Source organism: Rhinocladiella mackenziei (assembly GCF_000835555.1).
Source record: "Rhinocladiella mackenziei CBS 650.93 unplaced genomic scaffold supercont1.2, whole genome shotgun sequence".
Taxonomy (NCBI): domain Eukaryota; kingdom Fungi; phylum Ascomycota; class Eurotiomycetes; order Chaetothyriales; family Herpotrichiellaceae; genus Rhinocladiella; species Rhinocladiella mackenziei.
The window spans coordinates 4131417-4152259 of NW_013550603.1; the positions used below are offsets into that span (position 1 = coordinate 4131417).

Consider the following 20843-nt stretch of genomic DNA (forward strand, 5'->3'; position numbering starts at 1 on the left):
ATCAACCTACGATGATTTGCCCAAGCATGCCGTGAGGATGTGGCATCTAGACATGTGAAACTCCACACTCCTCGCTAAGTATTCATGTCACAAGAGTACCGGATTGCTCCTGATGTGTTCTAACCCATTCATCAGCGCCATTATACGCTGACCTCTCCATCTTCCTCCGTGATACCACTGCTCGAACTCGAGGTGGAGAGTTCCTTAGTAATTTCGGTGTCGGTCGTCATTTCCCCTCTACCACTGGTTTCCTTGATATCATTATTTTTGATATCGCTCAAAATACGCTCAAAATACGCTTTAAGAGTTCTTAGGCCGCGTAAATATCCTCGGTCAACGTCATGCGGATGGGTTGGCGGTGCTTGAGTGTTTGGTGGGAGCGGGTCTTCTCCTGTGATGCAGTTGGCAAAATCCACGATCTTCAGCTCAATCGGTGGTGGCCATTTTTTGCCTTCCTTTCTCTTCTGTTGGGCAATATCAATACCATTCCTGGCCGCTTCCTCAGCCTCGCGCGATTTATGAGGCTCCGCATCATACAGCATGAGGAGCGAGCTCGCATAGAACCGGTAGCCAGGTAGTCGTCGTACCATGCTTTCAAGCTTGGACAGTTTATGCAAGATGGGTGGAATGTGTCGAGCAACACTTGCGTAGCTGACTCCATCGTAGAGGAACCTAGTGAGCGCTTCCCGAAATTCACGTCCAGCCTTCAGATCACGACCATAGTATTTGTCCTCATACGACACCTTTTGGGTTCTGGCATCGAATGTTTGCATCCCACATATTCGTACTCCCAGTTGCTGTGATGTTGTCATCTTACATTTGCGACGTTGTGATTCCATCTTCTTTTTGCTGGCTTCCACTCCAAACTGTCTGGTTCCCATCTTCAAATCAAGAACGCAAGGTCGACCCATGCCACTTGTAAGATCTTCCAAGAGAATAAAATACACCACACGGTCACCTGAACTTGAAGATTGTGCATCCTTTGGATTGGATGGAATTAGATCCGCTTGTGAGTGGTCTCTGGATTCGCCAAGATTGACCGAGTGTCGATTTGACCTGCTCCAATCTTTTGAGGTGGATTCCTCGCGTACTCCATTGCACAGTTTCGAATCTTTAGAATTCTGGTTGCGCTGATCAATTTTCTGGGTTTGATCTTTGAGAAATGCATCATTCCCAATATCGGGGCCAACGTCAGTAGCATAGGCCTCGTCCTCAAAATATTCAAGGTCGGGAGTATTTCGACCATTCATCGATTGTCTTCTCCGGCGAAGACCCATGCCAGAGTGACGTCTCTTGACATGGGGCTTGTTTTCGCTTGAGGCGGTTGAGATTTCGCTGCCCGTCGTTCTGACCGGTTCAAGGCCATATTTCATATCATCGAACGCCGAGGCCGAAGACGCGTACACGCCATTGGCAGTGTCGGAGTTATGTGCAATTTCACTCAGCGGACTCATCTGGGTATTTTCATTGGTCGAGCTGGGCGCCTCTAGCTTTTCCTGTGAGTGCTTTGATTCCTTTGAGTCCGGGCGGGGAAACGGGTTCGCCGAGAGATTGTTTTTTCTCCGAGGTCCATGATGGTTCTTCAACCTTGGCACAGTACTGTGTGAAGATATATGACGGCGATAGTACTGCACCGGAGGCGGTCCAAATACTTCACGGAGAATCTTGTCTTTCAACCCCTCGTTGACCGAGGTATTCCCCCAACTATTGGAATGTTCTGGCAACGATGGTCGCGTGGGCGATTTGTCTTGTTCTTGATCGTCATGCACTTGAGCATTGGGCAGATCGAAACCATTGCTGCGTTGTCGTCCGTGGTTGGGATCAGTACTGCGAGGTCGCTCCGGTAGTGCAAAATAGTTTGACGGAATGATATGCTTGTTTTGCTCTAGAATAACCTGCGGAATGCTGCCCAATTGTTGCGAGTGGCTGACTATTCGTGGCTGCTCGTTCGGCAGTGAGATCGCCGGTATGGAATCGGCGTCAGGTGATTTGGTCGCCTCGGCTAGCCGCCCTTCTCCTTGACGGGGATGTTCAGCCCCAGCCTTATCGTCGAGCCTCGTTTCGGAGTTCGGCACCTGCTTGGGTACTTTGGAGAAGGTGACATTGAGGACGCCAATGTATCTAAGACGGTCAGCATGATCGATCACGTATGCCCGTCTTTGGGCGACACTGGTAAAAACCTTACCTCGGAAGGAATTTGAGCATGTCGGGGTGTCTATGCTCAATCCGTTCATAAAATTCATTCTCCCTGTTGTTCAACTGCTTGCAGACGGCTCGACGAGAAAATCGAAAGATGGTCGAATGACCTCCAACTTGATGCTTATATGGTTCCAGAACGACTTTTGCTTTGGTGTTCGGTACATGAACCTCGCTAGGCCTTTTAGCAAGTGTGCTGCTCAGTTGTGTCGGCGTGGTAGAGATATCTTCTGCGTGACTCTGTTGACCGAATTCATCTGGGGATTCCATCTCGGACTCTGAGGTGCTGACGACAGCTGTAGAAGGGGTCTCTTCAACCGGAGACAAAGCGGGAGTCCCCAGGTCTGCAGTCGCCTCATCGTGAGGATGATAATTTCCATGGAAGATCTTCTTTTCATTCCTTGACACGACTGAGATGTCAATGTGTTCAGTACTCCTGGGTGGTTCCAGGGCTTTATTCTCAGGCATTTCAAGACTCTCTGGTGAAATCACCGGTGGACGAAGATTGCCGACATCGGGAGCCACCTCGCCAGGAGAGGTGAATCGTTCGATTTCTTCGGGCGATGGCCCCGGATGAGGATAGTAGACGGCAGCAGAAATGTGTTCCTCCTCATCTTCACGGGTGGTAGGGTGATAATCATCAACAGCGTCAAACTTGTGCGGTTGCTCCGACTTGGCCGCGTCAACGACCTTGCCAGACCGAAGTTCGTCGGCTGATCTCGACCTGTAGGCTCCTTTGCTTTCATCCAACAATTTCGGAGGGACTGGTGGCTTCTGGGAAAGGTCTTGTTGGCGAAAGTAAGGATCATGTTCAGGCTTGTGTGGAGAGGCAGCCGCTGCACCTCGAAGGCTGGCAGCGACACTGGCGTCCCGAGATGACGGGGCGACAGTGTCAATAAAGTCCTTTGAACCTCGACGAGCGGTTCGGCCGGTCAGGGAATCTTGATGCACGGGACTTGTAGGCCGGGAAGATGACTTGGACGGTTCCCTGCTTGCACCAGCCTGAGAAAATTGTTCCCCCAGAGCAAACATTGGTGGTTGGGAACCGGTCCGAGGGTCAAAGATGCCCATCATATGACTCGCCTTCCTGCTTCGAGCCGTTCCACCAGTCTCCGGGTTCTTGACTGTGGCTTCAATGCTCTTGTCAACATGGGCCCGACCACGACTGACGCTCCGTTCTGTCCGAGGACCCTCTTTCAGTGCTGTTCTCATGGCGTCGTCTCGATCAACAGCAATGTGCTGAGGGCCATCATGTTCCGACCCACCCTGGGCGTTGACGGTTGTTCCACCAAACGGGTCCTGTTTGTTACTCTGTGTGTCGTGACCCTTGACATCTTGGCCTTCCATTGAGTCAACTGTAACGTGGAATTTTTTCGCCCACGAATGCCCATCGGAAGCTATTCGTCTGATACCATGTATTGTGCCCGTGGACGGGCGGGACGGGGATGAGGCGGCGTCTTTGTCGGTGAATGAATCTGATCTCCGGAGCCATTCATATTTCCGGGGAGTCTGAGGACGAGATGTTTTGGAGGACTCCGGAGGGGAGACAGGGTGAGTGACCATGGTAGACATCGTTACAGGGGCCTTCCGCAGATTATTAGGAGTCGGGGTTATTCTTTCTGGAGAGGAGGAAGGATCGCTGGCATGAAGGACATAATGGTCGGCAAAGATACTGTCTCTTTCTGATAATGGAGGAGTTTGCTCGCCCAAGGTGGCTGTCCGGTGGAGACTGTTGTAGTGAGAGCCTCCGGCTTTGCCATTGTATGTCTGCTTTCCTTTTGTCCCCCGTGAGATTGGAATGGGTTTGGAGTTCGACGAGGGACTTGTTGTAGTTAAGGTAAACCCAGATTCATGGCGGAGGAGAGACTGTCCATTTACCGTTGAGGCAGGCGCGGAGGGTCTTCCGGCGGGTACGCTATTTGACATGGGGAGGACATTGGGCGCGCGGTTGGGTGACAGGGATTCTTGGGCGTGGAATGATGATTCGCTAGGAATAGTCGACGGCAGGGTGGGAAGGTAAGGAAGCGAGAAGAGAAGCAAAGACGTCGGGCAGTGCTGAGAGAATCAACGTGCTACCAACGGAGGTTCGTAGAAGGACTTATGGACTGGGAGTGCCACGGAGGAGAGGATCCGAGAGAGGCGGTCTGCTGAAGATGTGCTGTGTGCTGGGCCATGCGACTTGAGTGAGGATGGGTGTCGAGCAACACGTGGAGGAGCGAGAGGCTGAAGGTCAAGAGAGGTGGTGATTCGGTGAGCGAGTGTTTTGAATGGATAGTGAAGATGGGTCTCCGACTGTGCACGGTGCCAGTGGCAGCGATGATTGTTATTGATGTGTCTGGGTACGGAGCTGGGTATGGGTTTGGGTATAATGGAGTGCCGGTGTTAGTGGTGACAGTGTTGGATGTCATTCTATTTCCTCTGCAAAAGTTTCGACACCGGGAGTGAGGATGGTGGCGGCGAAATAGACTTGGTGAGTGACTGGGGTGGAGGGCGACGAGAACAGAGACTGGTTGGAAAGAGAGAAAAACTCTCCGTTCTCTGTGCAACCATGACGTCCCCTCCCCTAGAGTTGAGGACTTCCCCGTCAACTCTACGCCCTATCAGCGCCCCAGCTCCATAATTCCATCTCTCTCAAGGTACAGTCTCACTACAAGTATGTATTTCGCCGTACTCAACAGCTTCTGTCCCTGGAGCTCTCTTTTCCCTCCCTTACCCCTGTTTTCTTTTGTAAACTATAACTATTTCACATACCGTTTCTTTGCTCCCTCACCCTCCCAAGAAATGTTCCTTGACGAAGCATTGACCCGATCGCAGGGGCCTGCGGCATATTCCTCATCTCCCACCAATCCTACGGACCAATCCCTACACACAATCTTCGCACGTTGCAGACCATGCATATCAAACTATCACAGCCGGGCAGCGGAAGACCTTGCCCGCAAACACCGTCGACCACGATTGTGAAGCCACGTAATTCGGTCCGAGACCGTGGCACAAATATCCTCAGTATTCCGCCGCCCAAATTCTGTCCCGGACCTGGTCATTCAGACCTCAACCGTTAACAAAAATGCTCGGCAAGATGACATGGGTCTGCATACTTGGACCAAGACAGGTCAGACCTTGAGGTTAACATTGAAACCACAGGGTTCGCCCACGTGTGCATAGCCGCGTCCTGGTGTCAGACCATGTCCCTTTTTCTACGACCTAATGAGCCTTGGCGGGGGCATAGACTATCATGAAATTTCGTGGCTAAGAGAAAAAAAGGGGGGAGAGAATAATAATCATAATACGAGGACTTTCCGTGCAATGTGCATTTCACCGTCTACCGCTATGTATGCTGCATGACCACCACTCCCCGAACCAACAGCCCTGCACCTGCATCGATGGACACAAAGATGCTCGAGAGTTACACAGAAAATTTCTCGCCCACCAGAGTTCTCGCCCAATGTCCACAATTCCTCCGAATTCTCCTGGTTCCTCGCCCAGACCACGGCATCTGTCAATTGACAAAGTCGTCCAGGTATACATTGTCGCCAGAGTCGCTCGGAGTTGGCGACTTGGGATCTGGCGCCGTAACCAGTTGTCGTGGAGGATCCTTACTCAAGTGAACTTGAAACCTCCCACTTCTTCTCGTCCCGCAACAAATCTCTTTCGTGAACTCGTCATCCGTCTGCCGCCCGGGTGCAAGGCGTAATACTTTGATGCGATATTTCTTGAACAGCCGTGTGGTGAGTCCGCGAAGAGAAATGTTGGCTGATTTCGATTGACGTTGTGCGACAAACGGATTGTACCGACCCCCCGTTTGCATGTCGAATAGCGCCATCCTGTCAATGTTTTGCCCGCTCACTCTCCAAAAGCTCTTCTTATTCTTTGGTGAGGTTCAAGTCAGAGTACCGAATTGGCGAGAACATCGCGCCTTGAGACGATACATTGATGATTCTGACAGCATCCACAGGCGAGCATTTCGCTGCGGCAACAGATTGACGAACAGGAAATGACCGATATGATTGGTCGCAGATTGCATCTCAATATTGTCTGCTGATTGTTGATGCTCTTGGATCCATAACGCCCGCATTACATATGACAACGTCAACCTTTGGAACATCTGGATATGCCGTCATCTCCCCAGCTGCTTTTCTCACCGACATTAATCTTGAAAGGTTCAATTCCATGTATCTGCACTCCAGCTCTGGATGGATGATTTTCATTTTATCGATTACTACTCGGACTTTGCCCTTTGATCCGCGCGTGAGAATGAGGAGAGCCGGCTTATGGGCGGCCAGTGCTTCAGTGGTGCTCTAATCCAGGCCATTGGGCGATACTCTGGGTGCTGAGGAGCGTCTTGCCTTTGATCTGGGTTGAAAAGGCGGCAGCGGCGGTTGATGCCTCGCTTCATTTGGTGAACCCTGGATGGGAAGCCATCTCGATCGGAATGTGATGGAATGACTCCAGTAAGTGGATTATCTGACTTTACTCGGCTTAAAGGAAAGGTGAGCGTTCTTTATCATGGTTGAGTCCATCACAGCGACGATGAAGGAGTCTTGATTCACTTCTGAAAACATCAAATTTTCAGACGATGCCCCCATTCGATCAATGATCCCATGGGAAACATACTACATCCTTCGGTTATAACACAGATTCAAGCGGTGCAGGAGGTAGAATTCCCCCAGTCCAGTTTGAAGGAATTGTTTTAGACCAGTAGTAACGAGTTCCCGGCTCAAAGACAGGGTGCCAGCGTCTTGCATAGGTTAGCTTGTCGTGCTAGTGGTTTTATTTGATGCGACATGGGGTTTGACATCTTTCGAACCCGTTACCTTGCGTCGAGGGAGGATTAAAGCCCGACGAGGCTGGACCGCCAATCAATCAATCGAGGCCATTCGCTTTCCGTCGAGGCTGGCCGAGTCGTTGGTGGAGTGGCAGGTAATGTATAATCGTGGGTGATCCAACAACATGCAGATTCCGTGATCTTGCAATTATCGGGGGCTCTGTAGAGCATGCAATGTCGATTCATTTGGAAGATTGTTGTCACGTGATGGAGGCGGCGTTGTTGTAGCGGCGTGAAGCGAATGTATGAGCTAACCAAACCTATCCGCTGGATTGGCCGCTTTATTGTAGCCTAGCGTCAGCCAGATATCTTGGCAGAAATCCCCAGCTCTTTCGTACTCACGTGACTGACTTCCCGCGTCGGATGGGGGCGCGTCTCGCTCAACAGTGACATTATTCATGCAAGAAGGTTGCAAACTGATACCGTGCCATGTGCTCCATTTCAGCTTGCTTCAATGCCGCCCGAAATAGCAGACTCGGATGCCGAATCCGACCTCATTTCGCCTGTGAAGCAATCCATCATTCAAAACGGTGGAGTTGAAACGGCCGCAAACCCAAGCCAATTCTCGCTCACCGGTTACGATTTCGGTCAATACTTAGATCCTAACCAGAGATTGTCGTCCCTCTCTCCACGTATCGATAACGGTGTTGAAGGCATATCCGAGGGCTATGCGAATCATCCAAATCGTACGTCTGAGCACTTGGATGAAAGTGCGCTCAACAATGCTCCGATCCGTGCTGGGGAAATCTCGCCTGCGGTTCGGTCAAAGAAGAGAGCCCACAGCACTTTGCAAGACACCTCGAATAATTTAGGGACCGATATTGCTGAGGAATTCTCGAAACCCAAAAGATCCAAGACGTACGGATCGTCCAGATCTCGCGCAGTGGAGGATATCGATTTGTCCGCCATGCCTGTAGACGTTACGCCAGAGGTTGGGAAATTTGATTCAGCCCGTCCAACACGAAGCCAAAGAGACCACTCCGTATCAAATGTGGGACAGTCTTCAACAGAAATGCAGCTGCATGGTTCGACGACTCTTCGACATTCGAATAGTGGAATTGGCCTTACGGGACAATCTCTCAGCGACGCAACGCATCGACTAACTACCACGGTGGCTTCTATGGGGCGATATGAGTCAATCACTCTAGATTTCCGGGGTTCAGGCCAAGGACTAGACATCACTGCCAACCCCTTCGGATCGTTGAGTCAGGTGTCTTTGGATGAAGACCCAAAACCAGCTGAAACTGAAAGATTTGTGAGCATGTTCCGACCTCACGACGACTTATTGAACCTAGAGAATGCCAATCATTCTCTCGTATCAAACGAGACTCCGCAACACTTACCTTTATCTGCCCTTTCGCAGTCTTCGCCGGACCGACCTTCAGCCGTCGATCCTTCTCGCCTTATGTGGAATGACGGAGCCACACTTGAAACAGCAGCTGGCGGCGAACTGCAGGAAGGTGCAACCACAACAAACAGACCTGACACGGATGGCCCTTCGGAGAGTGTTCTGACAAATCCAGACCAAATCCAACCAGAAAAGGGCGGACGAAAAGCGAAGAACTCCAGGATTCCTTCACTGTCTCCAGCGCCTGGCGTAGTGGAAGATTTTGGCGATCTCGCATTAGCAAATCTACCTCGTCCGGACGGATCCCGACAAGGGACTATAGACCCTGTATCTCAAGCCTCCCAAGCGTCGGCCATCAACAACACCACTAAGAAACGAAAGAGACGGAAATCAAAACAAGGAGTTGAAGAGGAGGACTCGGCAATAAAGCCTATTGAAACCTCTCCCGTTAAACAACCAACAAGCGAGCTCAACCTTGGCGATGAAGCATTGATAGGGTTACCGAAGGAATCATATAAACCCCGTCCGAGTCGGTCCCGGTCCAAGAAGATGGTGGAGGAGGAGACAACCATCTTCCCTCCTTCGCTCTCAGAAACCGAGCATGACACGTCAGCCACCCAGAAGAATGCAGGCCTCCCAGAACCTCAAGAGCACACGCTTTCGGCGGGCCCATCGAAGACCGGTGCAAAGAAATCAGGCCGAAAAAGCAAAGTCAAGCGCGCAAAGACCTCTGCTGCAGCCTTGCTCAAAAAGGCCGACCCAATGATCAGCGAGGGGGAGGAAGATGTGGTTTGGATGGATGCAAAACCAGCACCTGTGAAATTGGACTTGCCGCCAGATGTTAAGGTGCTGAAAGAGGAAGCTGAAATTCCTGAGGAAGAAGGCCGAGAGGTCGAGGCTAGCAATACACACCTTAAAGGAGATAATGCAAATAACAGCAAAATTACGATCGGAATACCACCGGCCGCAGAGACAAAGGACGTTAAGAGCGAACCAAAGAAACGGGGCCGGAAACCAAAGAAAGTCCAACAAAAACCCGAACAGGAATCCGATGAAGCAGAGGAAGATCCAGATTTAAATGCTCGACCAGCTCTTACGGAGAAGTCACCGAACATGGCCGACGTGGTCCAACAAGCACCCGCTGACGCAGATTCCAGAGGACCGACGACAACACCAGCTCCTTCGTCTCCCGAAGCTCCACCCGATCAAAAGTATCCAGAGAAAGAAAACGCCACTGCTTCAATCACAACGCCCTCCAAACTCTCCCCGCCGCCCAAAAAAGGACCCACAAAACACTCGCCCATCAGCTCACTTGCTGGATCAAATGGGAAGAAAATCATCTATCGCATCGGTCTGTCCCGACGGCAGAACATTCCAAGCCTTCTACGCAAAGTGCAGCGAGACAAACCGCCACCAAAGATCGTCATTCGAAAAGAAAAGGAAAACAAGAAGAACAAGGAGGTGGTTGGGGATGGAGATTTCGATGGGGAAGATGAGAATGGGGATGGCGAAGGCGGGAGTAGAGGCGAGTTGAGAGGCCCGGATGGCATGTTGACTGAATGGGATGATTGATGAGAATTGGGATTCATGGGCCAGCGACGACGAATTTGCACGTACGACCATGATTCGAATTGGCGTTGTATCGAGTACCGACCTCTCCTCTTCCAGACGCAATTCCCTGTCCGCAATGGCCATGTTCGTCCTAAATCTCAGCCAAGCACAATCAGCGGTGCAGTACGAATTGCTCTGGACCGCTCGGGTAGAACGTTACCCTGACCTAGTAAACGTGGTCCCGAACACATGCGGCGACCAGCTCCTGTGGCTTAATACGTAATGTGGCCCGGGAGCACAAAAAGGACACCAGGCCCGGGACAAGGAATCAATGTTGAATTTGAGGGGGTATACGTTCCGTGCTGCATGAATATTGTCAGTAGTACTACAAAGAGTAAGGTTTACCGGTACCACATGGGTGGTATGTTAATTAAACTGTGACGATGTCAATTGAGGTCAAATGAACAGGTAGAGACAAAAAAAATTTGATACAAGGGCACGATACTTCCTGGTGCTATGCTGCGTACCAACTAGTCAAAATGCGCTTTTTGGATGAGAATGGTCCATATTTATTTCTGATCCGGCATGACTTCTCCCGCCTCGTAGTCCAGCCCGTCCTTAAGAGTCGCCACATCGTCGTTACTCCCAACCAAGACATCTCGCGATGTTGTTGCACATATCACTTCCGGTACTCCCAAGAACCAGTCGTACGAGATAAGAGATCGGGCTGGTACGTAGTCCCTCAGGGCCCACGGAGCCGACCCAAGAGTTTGTGTCGAGGAAAGCAAGCCTGCCAGTCTGCTGAGCGTAATGACATGGGAAATGCAAGGAACGAGGAGACAGAGTTGAGAGTTGAAAAGGGCTCTGAACTCGGTTGGGACATGGTTCTGTACTTCCTCAGTTGGGACGGATGTTGCACCGCCCTTTTCGTTCGTCTCATATTGAGCTGCCACGGCAGTATCTCCAGTCGGGATAGTGTTGCTTTTGATACTAAATGACGCCGTGTCTAAAAGGTGTATACTTCGGGTATCAGTCGGGCCATTCAATTCAGAAAGCTCGAGGAAGACATGCTCCTGGTTCTCATTAGCCTTGTCCTGCATTATATCCTTCAATTGTAATCGCTCCGTGACCGTTGCAACGAACGAGACTGATGCAATTTGTGCACAATCACTCCAGGAACAGACATGCGCAGCTGACATCCTCAATGCATATTACTTGGTGCGGCGACTGCAGGTGTGGAATCCGTTTGTGAATGTCCGATCTGTCCCAACATGTCCGTACAGCGTCCTGCTGACCATTGATGTTCCATTAGTGATCCGATTTCGGATTGAAAGAATCAATTTGCCTGCTCCCTCACCGACCAGAATCTGAGTAATAGACTTGCCACAGTCCAGGTGGGATTGAAATAGGGCTTTCTCAGCAACCCATCCGTCTCGGGGTGACTTCTTGAGATACCACGCAAAATTCTTATTCGATTTGTCGGCGCTCATGATTGCGTTATTCTGCGGCTACTATGCGTCGTCCTCGCCGCAGGCTACAATGTCTTCCTTGGGATGTAATGCTATAGTAGTAATCTTGATTTTGAATCAGAGGGAGCTGCCTCGATAGGTGACATGGCGATGCTCTCGCTGGTGTCGTCTCCAACAGAGTCTCGAAGTGGAATTGCAGCCTCCCATATGTTACATTGCGAGCCTGGAATGTCGGCAAAGTAGAAGTTACCTTTGCTGAAAGCCAACTTTTTGGTGAATAAATTGGAAGATTTGACCCTGTAGAGCAATCTTATGTTGTCAAATTCGTATTTGAACGATTCCTGACGCCGCAGCTCCCCAAGCAGGCGTCCGTTTGGGCTAGCAGCCAGCCAGCGTGTGATATTCAGCTCGACGGCTCGCATCCTGGAAAGGATCAAGGACCATAAGCTCCCCATTAAGATAAGATACGACAAGAAGCTCAATGGCGGAGCTCGGATTGAGTATCAACGATGTGACTATGTGTGTGATTAGTCGACTATTGGTCAGTCTTTCCCAACAGCTCCCATGGCCGATCAAGTCAAAGAAGGAAAGACGTGGAATTTCGATCGCGGAATGTACTGAATAATTATAAGGCATCACCGCCTATAAGATAGTTAGAAAGCAAAGTCCTGCTGCAACGCAAATATTTGAACTTGATTGCAGATACTAATAGTGGTGAGGGAGGAAGGCTGAGGAACTCAGGGGGACATTTGTTAGCTAATTTATGACTAAGTGCAGTGCCAAGCAAGTATTCGATCCTGCTGCCAAAAGTTCGAGCTGGGCCACTAGAACTTGCACCTGAACTCTCATTCAAGCAACTATCATTTACCAACGTTGCATCTTGATAATTCGGTCTTCATCAACGTCTTTGTGAGCCCGGTAATAAACCGCGCTGCATCAAATAGAACTCGAAACCACAGCAAAACCATCGAAAAGCCGTCAAAATGGTCAAGTTGGAAGAACTCGAAGACGAACACTTCATCAATAAGCCATCTTCAACTTCTGACGACGCTCTTCTCGTGGAAGACGACGACGATTACACAGACACGGGTACTTTTCTCGCTCTCTCTTCCTCGTTATCTTCATTTCTTCCTCATTACTAACGCTAACACTCGCGCAGAAAGTGAAATCTCAGACGACGGCTCAGACAACGCTGCATTGGACGAATCCCTTCTCGACCGCCTCAGCGCACTCCGCGACATCATCCCACCTAAGACTCGCGCGCGTATCACCTCGCTGTCCTCCTCACTGTACTCCGCCACGAGCACAACCGTCACATACTCGGGCAAGGGTCTGTGGGTGCTCGCCACTAGTATCCTGTTGCTTGGAATACCCTATGCATTGGCCCTGGGCGAGGAGCAGCAGTATATTGAGGAGGAGCGCCAGCGCAGTATGATGGCCGAGGGTGCACAAGGCATAGTACAACAACCGGGAGCTGAAGGTCAGGCTAAGCCGGCTTTGTAGGAGTATGACGGGGCGATCGTCTTGAGTGAGAAGAGAAGAGCTGTGCACGGTAATACATATAGAATAGGGGGGAGCTGGAGCAATGAATTGTACACAACACACGAAACCAACATCTTCTGCGTTCCGGGTGTACGGGCTATTTTGTCCTCGACTGAGACAGGTCGGTGTGCAGCGCAAACGGCAAAGTGGATTGAATTATTATCTCGTCTCTAAAAATTTACGTCTCGCTGAGAAATTCCCACTCAGCTGAATGTATTTCTGGATTCTGGATCCTGGCTATGTTCAAAATGCCTTCAAAATTGGGTGGGGAATGGAATGGAAATGAAATGTCTGTCTCTCCACTTTCTGCTATTAGCACGGGCACGAGCACGAGCATGAGCACGGAAACGTACTGCCACGTACGTAGTCTCCATCTCTTGTGGTATCCAGAAAAAAGCCCAAAGAAAAACATCCTTTTCCAAAATCTGCCGCATCTTCAAAACCTGGTTATTACGCCGTCTGGCATCGCACCTGGATTCAACCCGAATGTCAAGCTCAAGAATCGGCGTCAACTTGCGTCTCATCCACCCTCTGGATCTGTATCCTCCACATAGGTAACGTGAAGCCGATCTTGATTCCACTCCTTGACCACACCATTACCCTTAGGCCTAATGGCGCCAACGCGTCCTTTGGAGGCGAGAGCCCCTCTTGTCGTAGTCTTCCATACCCAGCCTCGCGTCGTTGAGATCATTCTCGAACTCGGCCCAGAACTCGCCTATGACGCCCGTCTCCTGCATGTTGTCGACAATGTTCTCTGCCTCCCGCTCGCGTTTCTTCTTGTTCATCTTGTCGCGCGCAACAATCGCCTCGGCAGACAAGACACCCTGCATATCTAGATATGTCATCAACGAGTCGTTCAGATGGTATTTCCAGTGTGTCAATTTATGGCCCATTTCGGCATTGGCGGCGCAGAAGCGGCCAAGGTAGAAGCGTTGGTCCTGCGAGGGGAGGGCATGGCCGTTTTCGTCACGACTGACATCGTCATCGTAGCCGTCTCCTTCATCATCGTCCGAGTTGTCGACAGGCTCTAGGGTCTTTTTGTAATATGGTTGGCCTGAAAAGACAAACTCGTACTGTGCGGGATGATTTGTTCTATTGCATGCATCACAGTCGCGTATATTATCTTCGGCAGAACCTGGTAGAGCCATGACTTTCATGTTCGGTCTTGCCAGAATGGCTCGTTTAAATTCTGTCCCCCATGCCGCCGAGATTAGTCGGCTCCCCGCTTGCGCTTTGACTTGATCATCCACACGATCAAAGGCAAGGTTGTACAATTCGTCGTTGCGGGAGAAGGCCGGTGCAATTTTGTTCTTGACCAGCCATTCAATAATATGAGGGAAAAGTTCTCGTGGTTTTGCCGAAGCAAAGGACGTGAATTGTAAAGGGATGTCGGGGTGGGGCCGACCAAGTCTGCCTGTAGAGTCCTCAACGACAAAGTCCTCGTCGTCTCCAACTTGTTCGTCCTCTGGTTCTTGGTCCGTGTCAATGGAAGAATGCGCCGACCCTGGGTCCGAGACATCATAGCGTGGATACCGAATGAAATCTATATCTGCACCAGCGTCTGAAATTTCTTCCTCTTCTTCTGAATCCTCGACGCGCGGTATTTTTTCTCCCGCTCGCCGCCTCTTTAAAAGGTCAAAATGCTCTCTTGCCTCGTCACGTTGGGTCGTCACAGGGCCACCTCTCGTGCGAGTCTGGATTACACTGCCCTCCTGGTCGGAATTTTGTAAGTCTCGCAAATCCTCATCAAGTTCGTCTTGTTCTTCTTTACTCCTCCGGCGAGGGGTTCTTGGTGACTTGTGGCTTGTAGAAAATTTGCGAGATTTCCTTGGTTGTTCCTTCACGGCGTCATCATCATCATCAGAAAGATATTCTACTTCACCGTCGTCGACAACGAAAACGTCCCCACGTATCTTCTTTCGTCCCCTTCTTGTTCTGGGATGGGGGACTTCGTCGTCTGAAACATATTGTATTTCGTCATCATTAACTATGAAAGGATCCTTCTTCGTAGCGCTGGACTTGCGTCTTGAAGCGGTTGGCCTGGACGCCATTATAGCATCTCCTTCATCGCTACTTTCCGGCGATCCAATATCAGAGAACCTAGACGATGGCTGACGTGTAGGGGTTCGGATCTCCACTGAGGCAACGGTATGCGAAGAATCTGATGGACTGGACTGCACATATCGTGGTATTGATTTGCGTCGCAACCTCCCAGATCGCCTCGTCAATGGTGAGTTTTGTTCATCACGTTGCGATGGCGAGCCTGGGTGCAGCCGCGCCGATCGTCTTGTAGAGCTGAATGCCGGCCCCGAAGACATGGCTGATAATATCTTGCGTCTCTTTTGAACAGATGAAATAAGATCATCTTCATCCGACTCATCATCTATCTGTGTTCGAACAGGTGAAGAAGGGGATGAGGTGTGAAGGGGTGTCAGGGTAGCTCCTAGACAGTTCCGGTTAACTTCATGTCTCTCAACAGGGTCGTCGATCATTTGAGACTCACTCTGATCTTCATTCTGCAATTGAGAGGAGGGTTCCGGTGTGGGTAGAGTTTGTGTCTCTCCCGTTTCACTTCGAGCATCATTTATATTATGTGGCAAGCCTCTGTCGGTCCCGTATCTGGCACTCACTAGTCGGTCTTGCACTGCTTTGCCATAATTGTCTTTCCCCGGGGAGGACGAAGGGAGCGGCGAGAACTGTAAAGTTGTCTGCTTCTTCTGGTTTCGAAATGGGCGTTTCGGGGCACTTGCTTTGGCTCTGCCAGCCATGGTCGAAATGGGATTGAAGCACAAAGGATGACAGGTTCTAATGGGATCGTAAAGATAGAATGGCAGAAATTTTCATCTCATAGACGCAAAGCTTCATCCGCAAACATGTACAATCATATTTTGGTTCCGTAAGACGATGGCTCAGCATGTTGTAATGGCAATCAGGCTGCAGCGCGGGACAGGTCAATATCAACGCCGTGCTGCGGTGCGCGTTAGGTTGAATCAAGTCACGCGAGTCCACGTGACCTTATTTAGAGTAGCTGTATCTGGTAGAAGGGGCAGAGGGCAGGGGGAATGTGTTCTAACTCCTTGGCATCCCCCGAGCTTTCAGAGCGCACAGGCAAGAAAAGACGGAGTCCTGCGGGCGGATCTACTTCCATGGACCATCTTCATACAGCACTACCGACCTCCTGTACCATGTAACTTACAGCAGATGAATCAGATTACATACTCTCGAAAATGCGCCTCGATCTAGTCGTCCTACCGTTCAAACTCCAGAATTGAAAGAAATACTTGCTAACGTACGTCTCGATCGGTATGGTCGAGAGAAATCCTGCGTAGATATTGCGGCTGGGATTAAGATAGTACCCCCTCAGACAGTGTGGAGAGTTCTGAGCCAAGCCGACTCGCAAACCAGGACTGTCTCCAATACGAACACTGGACAATGGAAGACTGGAAGAAAAGTTCGGTAGTTCCCGGTCATAGAAGAGGTGGTTATCGAGTTTGGAGAAAACCAGATGATACGATCCTACAAGAAGACAACGTACCATCACATGCCTTGATGTATCCGAACATGATTTTCGGTCATGATGGAGCCATCAAGCTTCTATAAAAGGTGCGCCTTCGAAGGCCGCAAACGAGGCACGGATCAAGGCGTGGAATGTGCTTTCTCAACACCTGATTCGGAAGTGGATTGAGTGCGTTGCACGACATATTCGCAAGGTGGTCCAACTGGAAGGAAACAATAGCTATGAAGAAAACTCAAGTATCCCTACAAAAATTCCTTGTAGATATCCCTGTTAGTTCAACGCCACGTCCCTCGGAGGGAGAGACCTTTGGAACCGATCTCCGTAACCGCCTCATGGAACTGAAGTAGAAGGGGTCCATGGAGTGGAAGTGACCTCCGTAGTGGCTCACTTTCAGCGTGAGGCACACATCATGGGCAAATTCTACACCAATGTGAGTAGTGGGAGGCCAATCCACAGAAGACCCGCCATCCCCGTTTCAGTGCCAACTCTCACGTCATTATTTGTGGATGATACCCGGAGAGGAATGGACTCGTGGATCTGCTCCAGTACTGGATAGTTTCACGATTACGATCAGAACAGCTCGGCTTGATGATGGACTCTGAAGATTTTCTAGTTTCGGGACGGCCATTGGGGAATGCTAGAAAGCTTGACTGTTGAAAGATGGCCGGAAAATGCCGCGGTTTTGGGGTGGACTCCTCGCTCGGTTAGTGAATACCGATGGTGTTTGTCGATCTGGGGAACGGTAGCGAACACGCATAAGAGCAGGACTTATTAAGGAATAGAACCGCGAAAAGATGCCAACGTGGTGGAGGACTCGAGGGATAAACTTTCTAGCTGGGGCTGTGGGTCGCTAAGGTCTTGTTTCTGTTTCTTTTGATGTCATGCTTGCTTCCCTCCTCATCGACATCACTATTGTATCATTCTTCTCCAGCATCATGATGATGATGGTCGTCGCTTCTTTTGCTCCTTTGGGCACTCTGTCTTCATCCCCACCGCTGGCTATTCCCCATTCACTCAACCGAAATCCCATCCCACCCGCCTCTCGTCTTTAATGACAAGCTCGAAAGCCACAGTCCTGTCGATCCCTTCGATAAATTGGAGTGAGATCACGACCAGCCTCAGAGATCGCGCCGAAGCTGGGAATTGGACCGCTACTGTTTGAGGGCTTGTGCCACCGAGCGAACAACTCATAGTGACGATTGACCAAGTGACAAGCTGAACGCTCGTACAGATGATTCTGCGACGCCTGATGTATTACATACCCCCTCTTAAGCTTCCGCACATATACATCACCTTCTCTCCCCCTGCTGCTGAAACTTTCATCTTTCATACTTCTTCTATGATATCTTAGTCTCAGCACCTTACTGCCTGTGATACTGGCTGAGCCTGTGACTGATTGAACCGCTTTTCTTCTCTGTGATACCCTGCTTTTCATCTTGCCCAACTGATCAAACGTCATCATGTCCACAATTAACCGCCCCACTGACACAGCCCAAAAGGAGAAAGACATCAACCAAAAACTCCAGCTTTACGGAATCTACCAGGCCTTTTCTAACGGAAAAGCTCCCTCCAACAAGCAGATCGATGTTGCCCTGAACAGTGCTCTCGAGTCCAAAGCTCTGTCCTCGCCCTCGGGAAAATTGTCCGAAGACGGCCGCAAGCTCGTTGCTGATCTCAAGGAGGTTATTCGGCAAGCAAAATACTTGCTCCTGACCAAGAACGAGGGAGATTTGCTTCAGGAGTTTGTCTGGGACACACGGCATTTGGATGGTGGTAGTACTAAGCTTCCGTCCGCTCCTACGGACAAGGCCACCGCCCAACAACACGGCAACGAAGCACTCGATGGCCTCAAGACACTTGGCAGACTCGTCCTCTCCAACGGTCAATTCCGCAAGCTTTTGAACGATGCCACTATTCTCATCCGAGACATGGCTGGCGATGCTGCTCAGAGCGCAGCCAACCGTGTCAACCCATCCCAGGAGCAATTGAATCAAATCGATCGACCTGCTGAGGACAACACCTGGCACGATGTACCTGGTTGGTCCAAAGAAAACTTGAAAAACCAGGCACGTGCGGCGTATGACAAGAACAAACCATTCAGGAAAGAGCAGGTGCAGGAAGCGATAAACGAGGGCCTCGATACTGCCCAACCGCAACCAACTCAGGACACTCCAGAGGCTGGTCGTGTTGGAGTCGCTACTGTGACCGAGAATCTCAAAAGGCAAGCTAAAGAGAACATTCCTGATGAGCGCCAGGAGGATGCAAAGAAGGCAAAGAGTGCCGCCATGCAACATTCCAAGGACTATTGGAATAAGAAAATGCCTCAAGAGCGTCGCGATCAAACTATCTGGCGGATGAAGAAGATGGTTGCAGAAATTCAGGGCCATTCCGATTGTGAGTTTTGCTTGTGACATCATCCAAAGGACAAATTGACTAACGATGGCATCAAGATCAACAGGCAATTGAAACACTGTTGACCCTGGCTGAAACATACGGCGGCCATGCCAATAATTTGTTTTCACAGTCCACTGGAACTGTCCAAGGTGCCCATGATGACATTGGCCTGAGAAGTGCCGAAGCTAACCTCAAGGTGTGTTTAGGAACCTTCAGCGGCAACAGGGCGACGCTGACAAAATTGAAGACTCTCATTGAACGTTTTGCCAACTCCACAAGCACCGACGATTTCTTTGATTCCCTCAATGACGTCTACAAGGATGCCGAGCGTGATCCAGAGCTCAAGAATTGGTTCAAGCGGATTGACAAGTTTGTTCGCAAGTGCCTCCAAGAGCAGGGTTTCATTGTTCAAGACGCGGCCAACGAGGAGTGGAACCGTCTCTACGATCAAGGCCACTTCCTTCTCCGCGAACGCTACCGAAATCGTATTGACCGCATTTTGAATGAAATCAAATTCCTTGCCGATCAATTCGATCAAGATCCTCAAAACAAGACATTCGGTCAAGCGGTCCAGAACTTCTTCCTGGATCTCGGAAATGACGAGAACGGCAAGCACAAGTTCAAGAAAAATTTGGTCAAGGATTTGACCGAGGTCATCATTCCCGGCATCTTCGAAAACACTCGCTATGTACCAATTCCTCGTATTGAGGTTGCCGACCCCATGATTGATGCCGTCGTCGATAACTTGGTCATTGAGAGCGACAATTTATTCCCCAATGTCCTCGAATTTGGGAGTGACAACTATTTCCGCATGGGACGAAGGGGAATCAAGAACAAGAAAGAAAACAAAGTCATGATCGCCGGATCGGGCATCCAAATGGACTTGCGGGATGTTGCGTACTACGTCAAGAAGAAACGAGGATTCCCGTCAATTACTGACAAGGGTGTCATGGACATTTTCCTGGGAGGAGAAGGTTTCAGCTTCAAGATTGCCGCGCGAAATGCTCAGCAATCTGACCGTGCCCATTTTGTTGCAGTGGACAAGGTGGACGTGACTCTCAAAAATCTCAATGTCAAGATCAAGCAATCTAATCACAAACTTCTCTTCACCATCGCGAAGCCCTTGCTTCTCAAGACGATACGTCCGGTCATCCAAAAGGTTTTGGAGAAACAGATCAAGGAGAGCTTCATGCAGGCAGATGCTTTTTCCTACGGCATCCACCAGGATGTCCAACGTGGTGTTGAGGCAGCCAAGGGAGACCCAGAGAATGCCGCCAATATTTACCAATCTTATATCCACGCTGTCCGGAAGAAGATGGCCGAAAAGAAGACGATGGCCCAGGAGGTTACCTCCAAAACCAACGTTAACATGGCAATGACCCAGCAAGATTCCATATTCAAGCACATTTCTTTGCAAGGCGGTATTTCGACCAAGGCAACCGAGTATAAGGAGCTTGCAGCCAAAGGTGACAGATGGGAATCCCCCGTCTTTTCAATTGGAAGTGCCAATGAATCGACCGATATTCCAAAGCTCACCCCACTCAGCCGGAAACCACACAGTACAGCCAATGGCACAATTCGTGGTGGCAATCATCCAAATTCTGAGGGCAGTGTGGCCAACACCACCACCACGGGTCCTTCTTCGGGATTCAGCAATCAGGTCGACCATGCTTTTGACACCCAGAAGGTCAACACCGCGCCAAAAGTGACCAACGCAACCGCCAACATGTCCAATGGAAGTACAGCAAAGACATACTAAGGTGGTGTCACACAACACTGGGGACATGGGGCAAGGAATCAGTTTCGGTCTACTTGAGGAATCCAGATTCATGAATATGTGAGCAATTTCTTGATACCCGTTTTCCGTCCATAGTTTTTTGCGTAACGCCTGTGTACCAAGCAATAGGATGGGAGGCCAATGATAGAAATACTCAATAATAACTTGAGAATGAGAACATGCGGTCTCGTCTCCATTTGCTCACGTGACCTTCGTGTTTCTCTACG

At 50.1% G+C, this 20843-nt stretch overlaps 9 protein-coding genes across 9 annotated transcripts; 3 read left to right on the forward strand and 6 right to left on the reverse strand.

Annotated features, from left to right (window-relative positions):
- Positions 1-140: 140 nt before the first annotated feature.
- Positions 141-4122, reverse strand: Z518_03262 (uncharacterized protein; the record flags this gene model as incomplete). Its single annotated transcript, XM_013420288.1, has 2 exons — positions 141-2121; positions 2186-4122. 2 exons carry the CDS (start codon positions 4120-4122, stop codon positions 141-143), a joined length of 3918 nt encoding a protein of 1305 aa, XP_013275742.1.
- A 1570-nt stretch (positions 4123-5692) lies between these two features.
- On the reverse strand, positions 5693-6016 carry Z518_03263 (uncharacterized protein; the record flags this gene model as incomplete). The annotated part of the gene is made up of 1 exon (XM_013420289.1): positions 5693-6016. The coding sequence occupies one exon, from the start codon at positions 6014-6016 to the stop codon at positions 5693-5695; it is 324 nt and encodes a 107-aa protein (XP_013275743.1).
- Positions 6017-7472: 1456 nt separating this feature from the next.
- On the forward strand, positions 7473-9938 carry Z518_03264 (uncharacterized protein; the record flags this gene model as incomplete). Its single annotated transcript, XM_013420290.1, has 1 exon — positions 7473-9938. One exon carries the CDS (start codon positions 7473-7475, stop codon positions 9936-9938), a length of 2466 nt encoding a protein of 821 aa, XP_013275744.1.
- Positions 9939-10486: 548 nt separating this feature from the next.
- Z518_03265 (uncharacterized protein) lies at positions 10487-11116 on the reverse strand (the record flags this gene model as incomplete). The annotated part of the gene is made up of 1 exon (XM_013420291.1): positions 10487-11116. The coding sequence occupies one exon, from the start codon at positions 11114-11116 to the stop codon at positions 10487-10489; it is 630 nt and encodes a 209-aa protein (XP_013275745.1).
- Positions 11117-11128: 12 nt separating this feature from the next.
- Positions 11129-11407, reverse strand: Z518_03266 (uncharacterized protein; the record flags this gene model as incomplete). Its single annotated transcript, XM_013420292.1, has 1 exon — positions 11129-11407. The coding sequence occupies one exon, from the start codon at positions 11405-11407 to the stop codon at positions 11129-11131; it is 279 nt and encodes a 92-aa protein (XP_013275746.1).
- Positions 11408-11478: 71 nt separating this feature from the next.
- Z518_03267 (uncharacterized protein) lies at positions 11479-11808 on the reverse strand (the record flags this gene model as incomplete). The annotated part of the gene is made up of 1 exon (XM_013420293.1): positions 11479-11808. The coding sequence occupies one exon, from the start codon at positions 11806-11808 to the stop codon at positions 11479-11481; it is 330 nt and encodes a 109-aa protein (XP_013275747.1).
- Positions 11809-12369: 561 nt separating this feature from the next.
- On the forward strand, positions 12370-12889 carry Z518_03268 (uncharacterized protein; the record flags this gene model as incomplete). The annotated part of the gene is made up of 2 exons (XM_013420294.1): positions 12370-12475; positions 12546-12889. The coding sequence occupies 2 exons, from the start codon at positions 12370-12372 to the stop codon at positions 12887-12889; spliced, it is 450 nt and encodes a 149-aa protein (XP_013275748.1).
- Positions 12890-13536: 647 nt separating this feature from the next.
- On the reverse strand, positions 13537-15696 carry Z518_03269 (uncharacterized protein; the record flags this gene model as incomplete). The annotated part of the gene is made up of 1 exon (XM_013420295.1): positions 13537-15696. The coding sequence occupies one exon, from the start codon at positions 15694-15696 to the stop codon at positions 13537-13539; it is 2160 nt and encodes a 719-aa protein (XP_013275749.1).
- Positions 15697-17905: 2209 nt separating this feature from the next.
- Positions 17906-20598, forward strand: Z518_03270 (uncharacterized protein; the record flags this gene model as incomplete). The annotated part of the gene is made up of 3 exons (XM_013420296.1): positions 17906-18839; positions 18896-19035; positions 19087-20598. The coding sequence occupies 3 exons, from the start codon at positions 17906-17908 to the stop codon at positions 20596-20598; spliced, it is 2586 nt and encodes an 861-aa protein (XP_013275750.1).
- Between the last annotated feature and the right edge of the window lie 245 nt (positions 20599-20843).